At 35.3% G+C, this 21,435-nt stretch overlaps 3 protein-coding genes across 3 annotated transcripts; all 3 read left to right on the forward strand.

Annotated features, from left to right (window-relative positions):
* Nucleotides 1-905: 905 nt before the first annotated feature.
* Nucleotides 906-1,972, forward strand: LOC133301241 (uncharacterized). Its single transcript, XM_061500861.1, has 3 exons — nt 906-1,178; nt 1,352-1,473; nt 1,580-1,972. The coding sequence occupies exons 1-3, from the start codon at nt 1,020-1,022 to the stop codon at nt 1,731-1,733; spliced, it is 435 nt and encodes a 144-aa protein (XP_061356845.1). The 5' UTR covers nt 906-1,019; the 3' UTR covers nt 1,734-1,972.
* Nucleotides 1,973-8,074: 6,102 nt separating this feature from the next.
* On the forward strand, nt 8,075-8,873 carry LOC133301183 (protein LURP-one-related 11-like). Its single transcript, XM_061500805.1, has 3 exons — nt 8,075-8,308; nt 8,412-8,648; nt 8,739-8,873. The coding sequence occupies exons 1-3, from the start codon at nt 8,075-8,077 to the stop codon at nt 8,871-8,873; spliced, it is 606 nt and encodes a 201-aa protein (XP_061356789.1).
* A 1,244-nt stretch (nt 8,874-10,117) lies between these two features.
* LOC133301192 (uncharacterized) lies at nt 10,118-12,435 on the forward strand. The gene is made up of 5 exons (XM_061500816.1): nt 10,118-10,570; nt 10,817-10,969; nt 11,059-11,200; nt 11,714-11,955; nt 12,087-12,435. The coding sequence occupies exons 1-5, from the start codon at nt 10,118-10,120 to the stop codon at nt 12,291-12,293; spliced, it is 1,197 nt and encodes a 398-aa protein (XP_061356800.1). The 3' UTR covers nt 12,294-12,435.
* Nucleotides 12,436-21,435: the final 9,000 nt, after the last annotated feature.

A 21,435-nucleotide genomic window follows, 5' to 3' on the forward strand; every position in this document is an offset into this window, starting at 1 on the left:
GGAGTTAGACACCGGTATTCTACTAGAGTCAGAGAAGACCTCAATCCCGTTGAAAATTTCTAGGAGGAATTACATATATCACCCACCAATAAAATTCTCACATCGACCAACGAGGTTTGAATCCACACTCTTAGAATATATGGACCAAACTCTTAGCCATATATAGCTGACCCTTTATTTAAACCATCATTAGTTACATAAAGAATTCATGTAATCTTATCGGTGACATCTTGACGGCTCGTGTAAATAATTCATGTAATTTTAAGTCAAACTGATTTTGCGCATTTTCTATAAAAAAAATAAGAATAATAATAATAATAATTAAATGAATGTGTACATCTTTTGATACTGTAGTAATAAATATAGCCACATATTGTTCCTTTGACAAATTGTTCTGGTCGGTGAGCCTTTTTTATAGTTGATTGCACATCCCGAATGATGATAACATGAAAAGGAAAATATGATAAAACGTTGCATTTGTGGATCTCTCTAACTTTTCTTTAGCATTTTCTTTAAACAAATTTGATTTGGGATTTTCTTAAGATCATGTTGGACTTATTCATAAGCTTGTTTAGTTATATTATTTCTTACATTTTATACCACTTATATCATAATTCATACCCACTAAACATTAGCATGAATGAAACAAATAACAATATGATTAATACCGAGTCATAGTGAAATGGTGAATAGACCGACCAACTAATTAATTAGAGAGAAGCACTATGAAGCATTAACCAAAAAGTATGACTTGGAGATCACCGGCAACAAAAGGTAAGGCCTAAGGGATAAGCTAACCTGGCCCTACATGACTCTATTCATATTTTAATGCAACATGATATTGATAAGACACGAGCCATCAATAATTGAATTTATTAGATGATTTAAGTTTAAGCAGACGAAACCAATGCTTCCCATTAATAAGAAAGTAATTAATCATGTGATGATATCATTATTCCATTATTATATAATCAGAGTCCATCCAACCCCAATGTTATTCTTCTTGGAGAATTAGATTGATGGCTGTTAACTGTACTTCTTCCACCCAAATCCCCATTCAGAAATATGGATCATTTCTCAATTATCCAAACAAAGAATTCATTTCAAAACGCAGCTCTGTCCCACTGAGAAAGGCATCAATACTGAGGATCACAGCATCAATCAAGAACAAGAACAAGGTCAATATCTTCTTTCTTTCTTTCTTTCTTTTTCTATGCTCCACTGGTACATTTTTAGATTCTAGTTTTTCTTTGATGTTTACTCCTTATCCAAGCAGAAGAAACGTACCCTTAACAAGTCCCATGTGGTTGATTTTGGTTAATTGATGTCTATATGGTCTCTTCATAAACAGGTCTATGAGGATAAATCTCAGGGCATAGTCTGCTACCAAGATGAGCGGGGAGAAATAATTTGTGAAGGGTATGATGAAGGGCCTTGTTTTCAAAGAATTTCAAAGCGAACCTATAATCCAAGGTAAAGGATCCTACCCAATCTTGTATTTAACAAGTTAACATCACCCAAAAAAGCAAAGGTATTTGACTCCAAATTTGTACTTTTTATACTTATATCTGATTCACAGAGGTTGTACTGGGTTGAGAGATGCCCAAGTCACGAATCTTCTTCTTCGACAAAGTTGGCTTCAGATTGTTAAAGGAGAAGAACTCAATGATGCAGTTGAAGACGTTTGTCTGCAAGAGGACTTAAACTGCAATGGTTTTAACTCTTTCTACTAATCACCTGAATCTGTTATTGTCACCCTCACCCAGCAACAGTTAGTACTATGTATCAGAAAGGATGGTGAATCATAGTGCACATGTGCAGTGGGTTTGTTCCTGAAGCACATATTTCTGGCAAGTTGTACAGGCTCATATTGGCAATGCTTTTCATAATCGCCTTTTCTTTTCAACCAGTTGTTAGTATTATTATATTATCTGATAGAAAAAGAAAGGAAAACGATGACTACTTCCTAATCACAAAGCAATAAAATTGTCTGTATGCATTTGTGATCTAAAAGCACATATATCATGATACTAAAGTCATGCAGTTGCATCATTACAAACTCGTCGTTTTAGGAAAAAGACAATTGCTAAAAGCAGAAGAGAGGATATGTGACGGCAAATAAATGCCTTATGAGAAAAGCTATAAATAAATTCATGAAGCTAACGTCCAAGATTTTAAGAATGATCTTCCGTAGTTACAGTTCACTACGCTGCTGTGGTCACTGCTCCACAGACCCCACACCTTGATTAGGGAAAAATAAGAATTAAAAAATAAACATCCCAAAAAGAAGGAGGAGAAAGAAAATCACCCACTTTAAAGTATGAAAGGGAAACAAATTCATAGAAAGAAATGATATGGGGTTTTCATGAGCAAGAAAAAAAAATTCTGATTCTGAGAAAAAAGGAAACAAAATCAATGAGGCCAAGTTATCTGACCAGGCACTGTCTATATCATTCTATATTTGAACACATGTAAGGTTATAATATTTACTTTAACCAAAGGTCGAAAAAAAGTTGTTTCCTTGTTCACTGAACTGTTCCAAAGTTGGGAAACAGAAGTGAGACTCTGGCAGCATGGACATAAATGAAATAAAGAATGACTAAGTTTGGATAATGTGATTCATTTATGTTAGGATTTAAAATTTCTTCTCAACACAGAAAATTAGATTGCTAAGTCTTGCGCTAACAATCACAGTAGCAGTATATATAGGTATCTAAAAACAAGATAAAGATCGTTATCTGGGAATAGTTGTTTTTGTTTCTTTATCAATCCCATTCTAATCTTTCTTGAATTGCAAGAAATCAAAATCAACTTTTAATTCAGTAAAGTAACTGTTATATCCATTCAACAATTATTAAGTAATAAAATCCCGAGACTCTAAATTCATGGATTTTCCTTTAACAAATTGCATCCTTGCGTTTTACATATTATTGCACTTTTCTCACAGAAATTTAGCGTCTATAGCACCTTACTGCAATTTTCCAATTCCAGTTGTCTAAACCCAATTAAATCCTTTCCTAAGGTATTAAATTAGATTTTTCCTGTCTAATGATGAATTTTCACTTCAGGTTATCCCTAACCTTTGAAGGTTTCAATTAACAAAACATCACAAAATCTAATTTCCCAATTATAGAATCATGAAAAAAAATGTCCAAGGTCACTTCATCTTGAGAACAAAGAAAACTAAAACGAAGCTTCACTGAATATAAGTCGGAGAAATCGACAGCAAATCAATTGGAATGACCATCAGTTTCAAGAGTTGGTAAAAAGAGGCTTTTTGACCTTAGTAGTGTCATTTTCATAAAGTTTCACCGGAATAATTTCTTGGTCAAACATATTACCTATATAATGCATAACGACGCGGTACTGTGGGAATCACTTTAGGACGTGACACTTTAGCAACCGCGTCCTTTGCATTTGTTCTTGACCACTGGAACGTGATACCCTGGCAATCACGTCCTATTCCCAAGACCACTGGAACATGATATCCTGACAATCACGTCCTATTCCCAAGACGCGGTACGCTCTCAGCCACATGTCAGTGGGTCCCATCCCAAAAAGAATTCAACAAGAAGCGGTAGTGTATAAGCCGCGTTCCAGGTTACAAGTCAAGTCAAAGCCAAACAGATATATATGTTTCACCTAAAATTTAGGCATATTGATATATTCATTGTAAGAGAGTACAAAAATCTAATAAATCCAATAGTACCCAATCTTATACCCCTGTTTCGTGTTTGGTCTGCTTTCCCGATTTCCAATATGTGAAAGAAACAATTCAATCCAAATTTTTTAATGATTTATATTAAGGTAAACAAAACAAAAAATAGAATCTATGCAAAATTCATACTTCAAGCCCAAAGGGCTTTTGTACGAGTGAGTGTGTAAGTGAATAATATAAACTATTATAAAGACCTTCATCCAACACCTTAAAATTATAATAATAATTATAATTTTATTGTTAGTAAATTTCTAAATTAATTATTCTCTGGTTTAAGAGTTAGTCATCTAACCAGTAAAGAATAAATTGCTAGCAACTATAAAAATCATTTTGTACGAAAATGACTTGTTGCTTTTATTGGATTTTTTGAACTCTTTTACCGTGAATATATCAATATGTCTAAATTTTAAGTGAAATATATATATCTGCTTGACTCCGACTTGACTTGTAACCTGGAACGCGGCTTATATACTACCGCTTCCCGTTGAATTCTTTTTGGGATGGGACCCACTGACATGTGGCTGAGAGGGTACCGCGTCTTGGGAATATGACGTGATTGCCAGGGTATCACGTTCCAGGTCTTGGGAATAGGACGTGATTGCCAGGGTATCACGTTCCAGTGGTCAGGAACAAATGCAAAGGACGCGGTTGCTAAAGTGTCACGTCCTAAAGTGATTCTCACAGTACCGCGTCGTTATGCATTATATAGATAATATGTTTGACCAAGAAATTATTCTGGTAAAACCTTATGAAAATGACACTACTAAGGTCAAAAAGCCGTAAAAAGATGATGTTAAAATGGACATCAGCAAAGGAAGAAAAAGACATCAATCAAGGAAGGGCCGGGAAAAAGACGATATTGCAACTGGAATACAAGTTCTTGAAGCTAATAGTCTTGTTAATCAAACTACAAGAATCATGGATAGCACTATTCTAAAATAAAGGGTATTCTCCAATCTTTTAGATCCCCAGCTAGGAACTTAGAAAGCCATAGCTACAGTAAATCAAAAAGAAAATCTGAACTTGAAATTAACATGCATTGAACATTTCAAAAAGAAAAGTAAACAGAAATCCTCAAAACAAAATGTTCAGTAAAAAAAAAACTTAGCTAAAGAGTGTTTAAATCTCAAAATACACAAGATAATCCAATCTTCTTGAATCCCTTCAAGAGTGTCTTCTTTCTTGTGCTTGCGTTTTCAAGAACTACGAAACTAATGTACTGTAAAACTGATAAAATTGGTGAAAGCTAAAACTAAAAACTCTAACTCACTAACTCTAAACTAAAAGATCTTAGTATACTAAAAACTCTGATGTCCATCCGATCATAAATGCATTTGACGGTCCTCAATTTGGCACATCAGCCCATTGTGCACACTTATGCCTTCCTATGTTGACAAATCAGAAAAAATGTGAGAAAAATCACAAGTTTCTCTAAACACCTTAATGGTATTTTACACACTTTTTGGACCTTTCCAACTGCATATTAGCTCAATTACAGTCCACTAGGCAGCCAAAAATAGGTGTTAAACAATGCAAATATTACACCTAACAATTTACAAGGTGGACCTTCATTGTTGGATTTATTAAATAATTCTTGAAATGGTTTTGTAAAGTAATATTGGTTACACATCATGTATGGCTTTTTTAAGGCTACCATCACAAACTTAAATCATCATGTTGTGAATTTCTACAGACCAAGACACAAGGAACTTTCTTTTTTAATCCCTTAAATATAATAGACTAACAGCATCTAAAGCCAAGCAGACTATGGCAATTACTTCAATTTTGAAACATTCAAGAGCAAGCGTGAGAAGTTTAAGCTTTTGTATAAAGATTTCATCCAGGGGTCATCAAATATTATTACCCTAGACAAACCTCCTTCAGCTTCTGACAGCCTTTTTTGTGGTATTTTCTACAAAATAATTGATAATTTCTCCTTAACAAAATTACAACAAACCAAAAGAACCACCATGTAAAAAAAGTGGGAAAAGAACCATCCAAAAAAGGGAGGTTACTTAACTTTATTATTGAAATCAAATCTCTTTGAATGTTTACAATTATCATTTAATCTCGTATGCACAGCGAAAGCTATGCCATTACAAAATGTTACCTTTTAGGACATTGTTAAAATAAATCATTTGTATCATGCTACAAATTGTCTAATTTTGCAAAACTGTATACAAAAAGACAGAAAAATATTGATTATTTTGGAGTTAGGACTTAGGAGTAATTGGACACTGAATCTATCAATTATCAAAGACAATTGATACATAACTTTGCTTGGCATTTTAAAAAGGGGAAGGAAAGTGTAATGCCTGGCCGCTTCAAGAATCAATGACTATCCCCACATACTAACACGAGATTTTTCAGTGTGCTTTTTCCTCACTCGCACACTTTTCAAAAAAACTTCCCAGGAGGTCACCCATCCCAGAATTGCTCCAAGTCAAGCACGCTTAACTGTGGAGTTCTTCTGTGTTCTTCCGTTCCAGGCTACCGAAAAGAAAATACATCTTGTTAGTATAGGTAGTACCAATTAATTCTTATAAGCTATCCTAAACTGTGCAGTCTCATACCTGCACAGTCTTTAGAATCCCTCTCTTTCGGGTGTCGATTCAATTCATTCATGCATGTAACCCCCCGCTGGAAGCCTGTCAGGAGCCGCTCCTTGTCCGTGCCTCTTTGCACCGGCGATCACTCCCCGCCCTCGTCAGCGCTTGGGATGTTACATGCCCACCAGCTTCCGCCTGGTTCGTCCTCGAACCACACCGTCTGGAAGAGAGGCCCTGCTCTGATACCACTTGTAACGCATTGCCGCTTCAAAAATCAATGACTATCCCCACATACTAATATGAGACTTTTCAGTGTGCTTTTTCCTCACTCGCACACTTCCTAAGAAAACTTCCCAGGAGGTCACCCATCCCAGAATTGCTCCAAGTCAAGCACGCTTAACTATGGAGTTCTTCCGTTCCGGGCTACCGAAAAGAAGATGCATCTTGTTAGTATAGGTAGTACCAATTAATTCTTATAAGCTATCATAAACTGTGCAGTCTCATACCTGCACATTCTTTGGAATCCCTCTCTTTCGGGTGTCGATTCAATTCATTCATGCATGTAACCCCCCGCTGGAAGCCTGTCAGGAGCCGCTCCTTGTCCGTGCCTCTTTGCACCGGCGATCACTCCCCGCCCTCGTCAGCGTTTGGGATGTTACAGAAAGCAAAAGTGTCCAAATTCAAAAACGGGTGACATAAGATAACACTATTGGATTTTGCTTTTTCACTAAAGGCTAGTCGAGCCTAGTACGTAAAAAGAGCCCAAGAAACTTAAAGCTCATTCAGTTTAGGGTTAGCGTTAATTGGAACTCATATATCATCAGTCTCTCTAGGTCTTCACTTGGGTGGTTACAGAGATTGATATAAGGTTATCTCCATGATAATGAGAGAGTGCCCACATATAGTGAGAGAGTACTCACACATCAGTCATATTCCCTTGAGAGATAGTCTGAAAGATTTACCACTAACCAGACACAAGGAGATTGTTCATGCAGAGGATAGAGAACAGCAGTTTGCGAAGAAAAATCAAACACTAAGAGATATTGCATAGATCTGCGCAACAAAAAGTAATTAAAAAAACAATGATGATACGTTATATGCCAATCCACAATGGTATGAAACACGCTTTCCCAAATCCAATTGCGTCTACAAACACTGCCTTATCTCCAAAACCCAATTAATAAGCATATCACAAGACCTGTTGTGTCATTTTGGCCGGCCATGATGCAGTTTGCAGTTAATAAATGCATGAATGTAGAATCTGATCATGTGGAGGCTATGGAGAAACCGGATATAACCTCCTAAAAAATATTAAATTGGATGGAACAATGAAGCTTTCGCATTCCGCAGCTAGTAATACAAGGAAACTGTTGAATGGTATATATGACGATCCACACTTCATAATCGGCCATCAAGTGGGGAGACCTGACTTAATTCTCCTCTTTGTTACATTTTAAAACCCGATATAATATGGGGCTAAGTGTCATAAAGTGCTAAAGTTCTGTAAAATTAGTATTAAACTGCTTATGGTTGCACTTTTGGCGTCTTTCTTTAATTATTAAGAATAAGTCAAGAAATCAAAATGAAAAAGAAAGAAATAATAACAATAGATCTTTGATTTTTGCAATTTGCTATTTGCTGGGACAAGTTCCTAATTTTTGTTTGATCTGATTAATTATTCTGTTTATTTGTTTCATCTCCAACCACTAAATAAAGATATGGTTAAATATTATCACGTCAGGGAGGCCTAATTTTCAGTTTTTAAAAAGCCCTAATGATTTGTTGTAGGGCATATACAATTTGAACAATGGGAAAAGTTCATCCCCAAGCATTGCATTCCTCTACCAGTTGCAGTTTCACTTCCAAACAAGAGACTTTCACCCTATGGATGAAGTCTCTGGTACTAAATGGAAAGGGCTGCACCGTGTTTGACTCAGATGGCCAACTTGTGTATCGCGTTGATAACTATAACTGCAAGTGTATAGATGAAGTTCATCTCATGGATCAAAAAGGCAATACCTTGTATACCATACTAAGAAAGGTAAACTACTTTGTATAACTCTATGACAAAGATATATAAGAGTTTTTCACAAAAAGAAAAAATAAACTAAATATTCAGCATGTGATGTTTTTCCTTGTTGTAGCAATATAGTCTGTCCAGGTTTTGGGAGGGTTACAGATCCCCAGGGACAAGGAATCAGAAGAGAGAGAGAGGACCAAGCTTTCGAGTTTATAAAACTTGCAGGATCGCTAGACGTATTTCAACTTACAAAGTTAAACTTGGAGCGGACAAAAGTCAACCATACAGTCATAAGATAGAAAGCAGCACTGGCAAGTCAGCGTGCAAAATATCTGACCAGTTCGGAATACTAGTTGCAGAGGTAAAACTTTCTTTCTTACACATCCTCTCACGTTAGATAAACTTTTCTTATACTAATTAATATCTTTATACTTTTCATATTCATAAGCAGTTAAGAAGAAAGAAATCAAGTTGTGGAGTTGATTTTGGGGATGATGTTTTGACAATGGTAGTGGAGCCAAATACAGATCTCTCTCTCATCATGGGTCTTGTTGTAGCTTACACCCTCATTAATTGTCAAATGTAAGAATATTGGGAAGCAACTGAATGCTCAATTGTAACTGTAGCATATTTGAGCAAGTCTTATAGAAAGGGCCATTCACTACAATACAAGTGAGAGCCAGAGCCAGAGATGAAGTTAATATCCCAAGAAGTTGGCCATTCGCTACAACCTACAATTGTACTCAGTTTCATAATATATTTGAATGATTAATGGTGGTATATTTGCATTACTCTGCAGACGTAGTCATCATTCCTCGCTGCTCTTTATTTGTTCTCGTACGAACAATTAAACTTTTCCAAAATGTCTCGTAAACAGAACTTGAAAAGTTTTTTTTTTTTTTTTTATTAATAATCGAACCTGAAGATTTGAACCTATGCATAGTGCAAAATTATTTAAATCCTTGGCCTACTTCTAATGACTTAATTTCGTGTGTTAGAATACAATAATGACATAACTTGCCGTAAATTACTCAAATTTTGATTAGCAGTTCACTGGGAAAGTTTGAAGTTAATATTCGCTGAGCAATATTGTTTTCTTTCTTCCTAGATTATCTGATATCCTCTGTTTTGTGAGGTGAAAAAGAAGATTGTTTCTTCTTCAACGATGGTGGCCCCAAAAACACACTTGCTTTCACTTGTTCCCATTTCCCTCACATCTTTCTTCTTCTGCATTTATTACCATTCTTTTCTCCCACCTTCAGGCAGACTCCAAAACAATTCTTACAAAATCAAGTTGTCAATGTGAGGGTTAAGGTGGGCAAGAATAAAATTTTCAAAGCCAAATTTTGTGAATGTGATTCAAGTATTTATCTTTTGGATTAACCCAAAGATAAAATAAATAAGCGTGTGCGAGTGTCATTTTTTTCTGTTTCAACGTCGTTCAGATGGATTTTTAATAGCGTTTTCATCATTTCAAGGTTTTATTTTAATTGCATTTTTAAAATTAACATCATATCATATAAAAAGTTTTTTAAGATTCCTATTGAGATGGTTAACTATATTTTTTAATAATTACAATTGAGAACATTTTATTTTTATTTTTTTCAATTTCGATTTTTGTTTAGTCCAGTTGACTTTTCTTGATGATCAAAGCAATAGAGTGGGTATTTGAAACTCTCGGAGCATTCAAATAGTAGATAAGTTAGGGGGGGGGGGGGGGTTATACGAATAAGATGGTTGCTAGCTTGTTAGACAAATTAGCATCGAAAAGAAAACTCTGCGTTCTCAAGCTTTATAAAGTGCCCACCATCCCAAAAATAATCTTACAAAATGTGGTGGAGATCAGCATCATTCATCCTGGACAGGCAGCAGCAGCAGCAGAACGACACCGATTTGAGGCCCGACTCCTCCCTGTCCATCACTCCTCCTCCGCCTACGGCTACAACCGAATCCTCAAACCCTAACCCTAACCCTAACCCTATGATTTCGGCTTACTATCAGACGAGAGCGGCGCACCACGGCGTTGTCACCAGCGACTGGCTGGCCCAGGCTCAGGCTGCAATCGGACAGAACCCTGACCCTGAACCTCAACTCAGGGTCAACTTCCCCGATCCTGATAAGCCCTTCAGTGTCATTGATGAGTTTAATAACTGGCGGAAACAGCCCGATTTGGCCGAGGCCGTCGCCGCCATTCGCGCCCTCGCCGCCGTCATAAGGTCCAGCCAGGCTACCACTATGATGCAGCTTGAAATTGAGCTCAAGAACGCCTCTGATTCTCTCAAGGTAATTAATTCTATTTCTTCTTTCTAACTCTTTTCATCCTCGTCAAAATTAAATTTCACTATTTTGCATTGCTTTACGATTTCTATATGCATGGTCAAGTATATAATATCATATCAATAATATTGTTGGTGCACACATTTTAGTTTCACTAGAGCTTGGGATCAACATTTTTATTTGTACAGGTATGCTTTATATATAGAATTCTTGAATTTCCTGATTGATTGTTAACTTGAATGTGCTTTGCAGTTGTGGGATACAACCTCTATCTCTTTGACAGCTGGCTGTGATCTGTTTATGCGATATGTAACAAGAACTTCTGCTTTAGAATATGAAGACTTCAATTCCGCTAAATCACGCTTAATTGAACGTGCCGAGAAGTTTGGGGAAATCTCCTACAAGGCATGGAACTAATATCAGTTGCTTGCTCACTGTCACTGCCATCTTATTTCATTTTCTCACGCCGGTGCCCTAATTTGTTTATTTTGCAGGCTCGGAAAATTATAGCAATGTTGAGTCAAGATTTTATATTTGATGGGTGTACAATTTTGGTTCATGGTTTTTCCAGAGTTGTCTTCGAAGTTCTTAAGTTGGCAGCGCAAAATAAAAAACTATTTCGGGTCTTCTGCACAGGTTTTTGACCTCTTACTTCGATTACACACACGAATGTAATGAAATGCTCATATTCATATTTAGTTCTAAATCACAATGTAGGACCTTTGTCATTTTTTAACTTCAATTTAAGGGTAATTGACCTTCTTTCCTCAATATAATATAATAAACATGTTCTTTATAATGTTCTCTTGCGAGCTTTAGGCAGGAGAGTTGGAATTGTTATTCTTAATTCATTGCCTTATTAATTTTAAAACCTTAGAAGAAACCATTAAAAAGACCTTGGTCTGAATAGTTTTACTGATAGTTTGGTTTTTGTTAGTCAATGTCGTTGATGGATCCAGAGAAACATCCCATATAGTTTGATCAAGTTTGGTTGTTGGCTTGTTGCTATTGCCTGTGAAGTTTGCGTTCAAATTTTTGTCCCCATAGTTTCCCGTGATCAAATCCCATTTTGAACGCTTGTGTGAAGTCTGTGTCTTTGGCATCTTCATTGTGATGTGGAATTCAAACTTTGTATCCGTAAATTTGCAGAGGGAAGACCAGACCGAACAGGATTGCGGTTGTCCAATGAGCTGGCCAAGCTCGATGTTCCTGTTAAACTTCTAATAGACTCTGCAGTTGCATACACTATGGATGAGGTGGACATGGTTTTTGTGGGTGCAGATGGTGTTGTTGAAAGTGGGGGCATAATTAACATGATGGGGACATATCAAATTGCATTGGTTGCACACAGTATGAATAAACCTGTTTATGTCGCTGCTGAAAGCTACAAGGTATAATTGCAACTTACAGAAATTATTCTAGCATGTCAGGCGTCGTTTTGGCTTGCACACATCCTTTTTTACAAGTGTTATTTAGGAATGTATGTTCTATAGTTACATGTCTCGTTTCTGTCACTCTACAGTTTGCTCGTTTTTACCCTCTTGACCAAAAGGATTTGGCCCCTGCCTTACGCCCTATTGATTTCGGTGTACCCATTCCATCCAAAGTTGAGGTTGAAAGGTCTGCGCGGGACTACACTCCTCCTCAATTTCTGACTCTGCTTTTCACGGATTTGGGTGTTCTTACTCCTTCTGTTGTTAGTGACGAGCTGATCCAGCTATACTTATAGTCAGCCATGTATAATTTTTAGTTTTTCTTTGAAAATGTTAGCCTCAATTCAAGATCAAGTATGTCTCGTGAAACAATTTTGTAACAAGTACGTGCATCTTTTCAATTAAATAGGGATAGTTTTTAATTGAATTTCATCAAAGCATAACGCTAGTCCTGCAAGTGTGAGGAATAGAACTGCATTCCGTTTTGGTTTTCATAATCACCAAGAATTCAATCTTCAAAATTCAAACAATTTGTCAAACCCTTCGCAACAGTTGTTCGTCCCCATTGTTTGCATAATTACAATGCATCAATTATTTTTTTGCTACCTACTCATAATGAGATAGATTGAGCCATTTATATATATATATATATATATATATGATTGAGCCAAATTAGCTATTAAATAAATTTAACGTTAATGGCACCTTTGGCTTTGATTAATGACACATAAGTTTGTCATTTTTTTTATGAGAAAAAATATTTTTTTATTAATAATGTTTAAATTTATTTATTATAATTATATAATTTTTTCAAAAAAGTAAATATCCTTTAAAACAATTTAGTACCTTTTTAACAGTTTGAAAATATAATTTAAATAAAAAACTTAATAAATAATTTAGTACGTATTTAAATATCTCATCCAATGCGACTCTAAAAAATACTTTTATTTTTAAAAAAAAAAAAATCTTTCATTAAGCTTTTGAATATAAATGATTTTGAACACAATAAATTAATCTAACCACGTTAGGTGTTGCTAGTGATTGGATGCAAGCAATCTTATTAAGCCTAGCTCGATGTTTGATCCGGTTACTTATTCAATCAATTGGCCAATGATTTAATCGCATGATTCGATAAGTATATGTAAATTTATAATTTATATTAAAAAATAGAAAAATATTTCTGCAGTTAATGCAGATAAGTTACCTGCATTTATTTCCAAAACGACGTCGTTTTGAGATTGAAAGATTAGAAAATTATAATTATAAAGGCTATAATAACCTTGAAATAAACTAAAATTACAAAGACATCATAATTTTCGCCCGAAAACGATATCGTGTTGGGCTTACTGCAGATAATTTATCTGCAGTAACTACAGAAAAAGCAAACCCTTAAAAAAATTATAAATATACTCAAATACCTGTAAAAAGTGATATCAATTTCAAATATTTAAATATGAAAAATAATAAATTACACATCATTATCTAACAAAAGATCAATCAAACATACAATACTTGTGACCGGTGCTTCAGGTTCCGTAAACGATATCTCTAACTATAAATCAAATCAAAATTCGCTGCATATTGCATAACCAAGATAATAATTAGTATTGTAGGTACATAACTTATGTAACTCAATAAGCAACAAATCACTCGAATATTTCAACAAAAAACAAATCATTAGTGTGTGTGAGTGAAAAAAAGAAAAATATCAATTGATGAGAACAAACAAATTTTTACAAAAATCAACGGGATTGCAATGCTTCTATTACATGATCAATCCAATATATCAGAACAATTATATGATCAATTCATCGGTTTTTTGGATCGACTCGGGTGTCAGGCGGGTCCAAGGGAAAGCTCGTGGCGGGGGGCCACCACCAATGAGCTAAGGCTACACCAACCGTAGCAAGTGGATCCGACACCATGTCTCAACCCAAAACCTTAAGGCATTGGGTTCATGGGTCCTTTCACTTATATACTCTTCACTTAGCCCATTATCAACCAATGTGAAACTCATCAAACTTGAATATTCCAACAATCTCCCCCTCAAGTGTGAAACCCAACATTGATATGATCTCCTTAATCGAGTACCCCAAGCACAAAGTACTCAACCCGACTCCTAGCCAAACCAGGCTAGCTCGAGCCCAAACCAGGCTCTGATACCACTGTCAGGTGGGTTCAGGGGGAAGCCCATGGCGGGAGACCACCACCAATGAGCTAAGTGGATCAAATACACCAAGTGGGTCTGACACCATGTCTCAACCCAAAACCTTAAGGCATTGGGTTTATGGGTCCCTTCCACTTATATACTCTTTACTTAGCTCATTACCAACCAATGTGGGACTCATCACACTTGAATATCCCAACAATCTTCCTCTCAAGTGTGAAACCCACCAATGGTATGCTCCACCTTAGCCAAGTACCCTAAGCGAAAAATACTCGATTCGCCTCTTAGCCAATCATCAGGCTAGCTCAAGCCCAACCCGGCTCTGATACCAGTGTCAGGCGGGTCCAAGAGGAAGCCCGTGGCGGGAGGCCACCACCAATGAGCTAAGTGGATCAAATACATCAAGTGGGTCCGACACCATGTATCAATCCAAAACCTTAAGGCATTGGGTTCATGGGTCCCTTCCACTTATATACTCTTCACTTAGTCCATTACTAACCAATATGAGACTCATCACACTTGAATATCCCAACATCGGGGGCTGCAACAAGCATTAAAAAAGAAAGGAGCGGCACTTATTTGTGTTGCGAAAACTATATGAGTTACAAAATCAAATCTTAAACAATATTTGTGTTGACTAACATAATGTGGCATAAGCAAAACTTGGAAGTGATTAAGGGGTGATATTAAACCTGTAAAAATGCACTGTTAAGAGGGGGCAACCTAACTTCAAATGTGATTGATTTCAAAATTAAAAACTATATTTTTCTTGATCAAAACCTCGGTTCAATAATTCTTTTGATGAAATTTAAAAAAAGAAATTCTCAAATAATGTCATTTTTTAAAATAATATTAATCTGTGAATCTTGTATCTTAGCCATGCAACACTAGTCATGTATGTTTGCCACGTATTGCAAATTAAAAAGGTTAAGAATCATAGGAGTAATCCCACATTCTTTTCAGGCCAGACCAAAGAGGTAATTAGGGTAATAAAATTGGGGGAAAAAATTACCGCTTTAATATGTAACATCAACTCCTAGCGGTTATTTAATTAATAGTTAAGTTCTTAATTAATAATTAAATACTGCTTATGAAAATAAGAATCATCAAATTACTAAATATATTGTATGCGTATGTCTAATTCATGCTATTCTAATTTTTGGAAGGATGAGGGTGTATGATTTTTCCCAAAGCATGTAAAAAAAGGAAAAAAATAATTCTCATCTAGTAAAAGAATTATTTTCTTCTATCAATGATCTTTTAATTTTGTATAACATTTTTAATTTTAAATAGATAAGAATATTGAAATGTGTTTATAACACGAGATATATATCAAAACCCATAAAAAATTGTCTAATGCCTTTAAGGAGCAAAATCCTCGTTTTGTTGCAATGACGCTTTTTTTGTGGGATGTGATTTTCTCAAGTTACATTATAATTTAATTCTTATGTTGGAACTTGATTAATGGTAAGTCTCATATTTATTAAAAAAAAATACATGCAAATCAAAAAGTCACACCACAACATAAAAATTGAATTATCATGCTGAAGGTAAAACGCTGCAATGACATTGCCATAATGGCTTTCGGTATCACAGGACTGACGGGTACAAATTATTAAGGATTAGGAGAGAATAATTGAATGAAGGCAATTCAGCATCATGATGAAAGGTGTGAGACTGAGAAACTTCTTGATTAAAAAATAATCAACTTTTCGTTACGAACATGTGTAGAAAGTTTTATTAATTAATATTTCACAACTATCCAATCCTCGGAAAAACTTTATAGAATAGGTGTTGCGATCACAGCAAATGTAAACATCGTATAACTAATAAAATGATGAGTAAAATATTGTTCATACGAAGATTGATCTACCTAGTATTATTTTTATTACTCTACCAAAGTTAGTTTAATTGAAAAAGTTTTTATGAAATTGATTGAGATAGTAATTATAAAAGAACAAATGCCAAGAAATAATTAAATGCAAGAAAAAGATTCAACCAATTAAAAGATGGGTTGAAAATCAAGAATGGAACATGCAGTTACAATTTTGATTTTATTATAGTAGTCATGCATGTGTCTGATAAATAATAATCATGTCTCAAGTAGATATAGGCATATCAAATAAAATCAATGCATATCATGCTAAAATATTTATGCGGCCTCTTGCCTCGAGACGCATTCATCTTATGAATATCAACACCTAAAAAATATTTCCCTAAACGGCATGAAATGAGAATCTCAATAAACTAAAAGTTCTCGAATGATAAGTCCCCCAAGTTCACTTTTCAGCATGATAATTATAAAAATAGTGTAATCATAACAAAATAGTCGATTTTTATAAATAATATAATGCAGTATATATCATGTAATGTGCAACTCAGTTAAAATGGTCATAGAACCATATAGACATTACAAACATCTATAACCTACCAAACAAATATAAGAATTCCCCATATGCCCTACAGGCTACAGGCACAGCCTTCTTATATAGGTAAACAACATCAACATCACATCCTCATGAAGGCCCCAACACCTCATCAAACTTACACAAATAGAATAAATTACTTTAAAAAAAATCAATGAATTCTTCCTTAGGAGCAATTTTACAAATTGTGTCGTGTATAGTTTACTAGAATGAATACACATTCAAAAGAGAGATAAACAATTATTTTAGAGTAAATACTATTTTTGGTCCTCAGCAAATTTCACGATGCCCGCTTTAGTCCCTAGCAAATAAAAAGGCTATTTGTGGTCTCTAAGAAATTCAAAATGGACCAATTTAGTTGAAATCGTGGTCCCTCACAAATTTAAAAAAAAAATCCACATTAGTCCCTCAAAAGGACTAAAATGGGTCCACTTTGAATTTCTTAGGGACCACGAATAACCTTTTTATTTGTTAGGGACTAAAGCGGACATCGTGAAATTTGCTAAGAACCGAAAATGGTATTTACTCATTTTTTTTTTGTAATCATTTACTCATTATTTTATTATCTTTCACATGCATGAAACAAAATGTGGCTAGGTTTAAAAAGTAGGCTTCATTCTCTTAATAAATCTCATAACATATTCTTAACCTTGAGCCTTGAGCTTCAAATTTGTTACATGCATCAGCCTTGAGCCTTAAATTTAATAGCTCGGCCTCAGCCTTGAGCTCAGTCCAACGAATTTAAAAGCTCGGCATCAGCCTTGAGCTTCATCTTAGCCCAACTAAGGGCTTCAAATTTAATAGCTCGGCCTCAGCCTTGAGCTCAGCCCAGTGAAGGGCTTCAAGTTTAATAGCTCGGCCTCAACCTTGAGCTCCAATTTAGCCCAGAGAAGGGCTTCAAATTTAATAGCTCGGCCTCAGCCTTGAGCTTCAACTCATCCCAGTTAAAGGCTTCAAATTTATTAGTTCGGCCTCGGCCTTAGCCCAACGAAGAGCTTCAAGTTTAAAAGATCGGCCTCGGCCTTGAGCTCCAACTCAGCCCATTGAAGGGCTTCAATATTAAAGCTCGGCCTCAGCCTTGAGCTTTAACTCAGCCCAGTTAAGGGCTTCAAATTTATTAGCTCGGCCTTGAGCTCAGCCCAATTAAGGGCTTCAAGTTTAAAAGCTCGGCCTCAGCCTTAAGCTTCAAATCAACCCAGTGAAGACGGAATTAGAGAGATGTGATCATAGCAAAAGGATCACACCCCAATTTGCGATAAAAATGAAGACGGAATTGGAGAGATGTGATTATAGCAAAAAGATCACACCCCAATCCGCGATTAAAATGAAGACGAAATTGGAGAGATGTAATCCTAGCAAAAGGATCACACCCCGTCTGAAAAAAGAAAAGAAAAGAAAAAGATGGAATTGGAGAGATCGTGATCCTAAAAAAGGATCACACCCCAATTTTGAGATAAAAGAAAAAAGGAGGCGGCATATGATGTCGCACTCCTATTCAAGATTTTGGCAACAAAGTCAAATGACAAAGTTTGCGGCCCAACAGGCCAACCTCAAATTAAAAATCCATCGCTAATGAAGCGTTGTTTAAAGCAGAAATCCACTGTATGCGAAACCGGGCTCAAACGAAATATGAAAAAAGAAGTCTAGTCCAACAGTAAAGCCACAGTACGTTAAGACCGGGCTAAAATTAGAAAGGCAAAGATATCACCTTCAAAAATGTAGACAAGGCAAAAGCCAAGTCAATCAAAACAAAAGCCACGGTATACGTATTCCGGCTTAAAATTGAGGAGGCAAACTCCTCCTTCAAGAATCCAAGACTATGGCAAAAGAAGTCAAGTCCTTCAAAATAAGAGAAGTCATGGTATTCGAAGCCGGACTAATCGTTCAAGAAGGCACGAAACACCTTCCCAAAATTAAGATATAGGCAACAAGTCAAATCCAAAAAGAGGAAGCCAACAAGTCAAATCCAAAAGGGGGAAGTCGTAATAAAAAAATCTGTGCTCCCTAAAGTACAATACACCTTTGCAAAATGTCAAATCCATGATAACAGAGATCTCGATATGCGAAACCGAGCCAAATCTGGAACTACGACACTCAAAGCCAGAAAGTGCAAAGTCGGGTTAATTATTAAGGAGGCACAAAATGCCGTCCTAAAACTTAGGCGAACACCTATATAAAAGACTGACGATAAGCCTAGTCAAAACTAAAGAGTCTCGACAAGAGAAGTCGAGCTCAAAGTCAAAAAAAGGCAAACACTGTCTCACTACTCAGAGACTTCAAGAGAAAAGAAGCCAATATAAAAAGCTAAACCAAGAAGAGGTAGTCGCACCAGACCCAAGGCAGGATCATAGTACCTCGGTAAGGTCGACCTATCAATCAGACTTAGGAACCCCAGCAGTCTGAGCTTCCGAACTGCCGGGTTGAGGGACAACTGTTATGAAATATTTTCATATCCTAACCACCTACCCAAGGATCTCTTAAAGGATAACTACCCAATTATCCTAAGAATATAAGACAGTAAGGCTGCTAAGTATAGAATCTCTATCCCAACAGAAAGGAAGTTGAATCCTACTATAACTGGGAGATCTACACAAACCCTACAAGTAACCCTTATAAATAAGAGGTTAAAAACCATAGGTACACACTATGAACTCATTTACTACTTCTGCCCACACTGTGCACACACCCACGTCTCGGCTATAAGCCTATTGCTTGTGCGCAGTGATGGAGATATTGATTATAAGCCAATGAAAATACTATTCATATAATATCTCTGAACACATACCATATGGTATAACAATACGATTCTCTAGGACCGAACAAAAGTGAAATGAGTCTGAAAAATATTTTACATTCATTTCCTTCTAGTACGAGATATGCTAAGTTTGATTTCACAACTAATTACTTGACAATGCTGCGATATTATTGCTTTCATTTTTCTAATTGTACGGTGATACTCATCACGGATATTCTTCGAGGAATAATGAAAACAGTGGTTCGGTGGAATAGATACCTAAGGAAAGGTAGACAAAAACAAACAAAAACTAGAGTTCACATGGGAGTTTTCTACGTCACACATTTATAAAAGAAAATGTTTATTTATAATAGAGTAAATATTCATTTTGATCCTCAGAAAATTTTACGAGGCCCGATTTAGTCCTTAGAAAATAAAAAGGTCTATCGTGGTCCCTAAAAAATTTAAATTGGACCCATTTTAGTCCTTTTGAGGACTAATATGGCTCTTTTTTGAATTAGTGAGGGACCACGATTTCAACTAAACGGGTCTTTTTGAATTTTTGAGGGACCACGATGAGCCTTTTTATTTTGCTAGGGACTAAAACGGGACTCGTAAAATTTTCTGAGAACCAAAAATGGTATTTACTCTTTATAATATTCATCAAAATCATTACAAACTTTTAATATTTTATTATAAATAATTGATACTTTTTAAAATTACATGGTAAAGTTCAAAATTCTCTTTTTAAACTTATTTATTCTTAAATTTTTTTAACAATTAGTTTGTCCGTATTTTTCTCTTCCTTCTAAAGTGTAATTTATAATAGGAATACGCCAAAAATATCCTTTGATCATAATATATAATCTGATTCTTTCTTTAGACATGTTTGATAGAGGAAAAAATCTTTTTTATCAGGAAATCACAATTATTAAAAATATATGGTGAAAAAGTAAGTTGTAGGTCAAAATATCACCTAAAAAATTGGTTTAAGTTTTTTAAGTCTATATTTGATAGAAGGTAAAACGGATTGAAATTATCAAAATAATTCTTGCCTATCAAATTTTAGCACATTATTTCAGGAATATTTGTGTCCAAATTTCTGTTCCCCAATTTTTTGTTTTCCAGCTAAATTAAAATACCTAAAGTGGTAATCTTAACTCAATTTTACATATAATATCAAATTCCTATGCAGATAAGAACTCTATGCAAATATTTTACAAACTCCTACCAAATATGATCTTCTTTAAATCCCATATAAACTTTTCCTAACAAAAAAATAAAACTCCCCAACCAAACCACCCCGCAACGATTTCAAGTTTCAGTCTTACACAATTATATAAATCTGGTTTTTCTGTTCATGAGGGAAAGGGAGTTTCAAGGTTTAATGTTCACGTGAATAAAATAGACTGAGTATAGCCTACCAAAAACAAAAAACAAAACAAAAGACTGTGTATATAATTTTAAATAATGTTTAGATCTACTTGGATAATAATAGATAAATGATAAAAAAATTAAAAAAAAAATCTTATTTTATCGTAAACCGCATTAAAGATACTTCCTTAAAATATATAAGAATAATGCTTACATATACCAAAAAAAAAAATTGAGAATATGATAAATGTAATTTCATTGTTTGAATTTAAAAATAATATAATTCTCACAAAAAAGAAAGAATATGCTCCACAAGAAATCATTTATATTAAAAAAATATTTATTTACTGTTGATCTGGATAAAATACCAAGGTCCAAGGGCTAAAACCCAAAAGATTAAGCCCATACATAAGGGCCGGAACAAAACGCGATATCACCATCGCGCGTAAAGCATTAGGAGACGCGATGACTTCATCGTGTCTAAAATCGTCTTTAAACATGACTTCAAAATTAAAGAATAGATTAATAAAGCACTAATAAGGAGCCACCGCGCCATAGAACCAATACACAATGGATAGCTCCAGCTGGTCACAACTCTACCAAAATAGCTTGACATAAAAGAGATAAGGCCATAAAGGTACCAGCTGAACCTGTAGCCTATAAACAGCCAATCAGAAGACATATCGCCTACCAAAGGCGACATCAGATTCACTATATAAACAAATGGTACATACTCA

This window comes from Gastrolobium bilobum, unplaced genomic scaffold, assembly GCF_033153095.1.
Source record: "Gastrolobium bilobum isolate Gb01-03AN ecotype WA unplaced genomic scaffold, APGP_CSIRO_Gbil_v1 utg8449, whole genome shotgun sequence".
Classification (NCBI taxonomy): Eukaryota; Viridiplantae; Streptophyta; class Magnoliopsida; order Fabales; family Fabaceae; genus Gastrolobium; species Gastrolobium bilobum.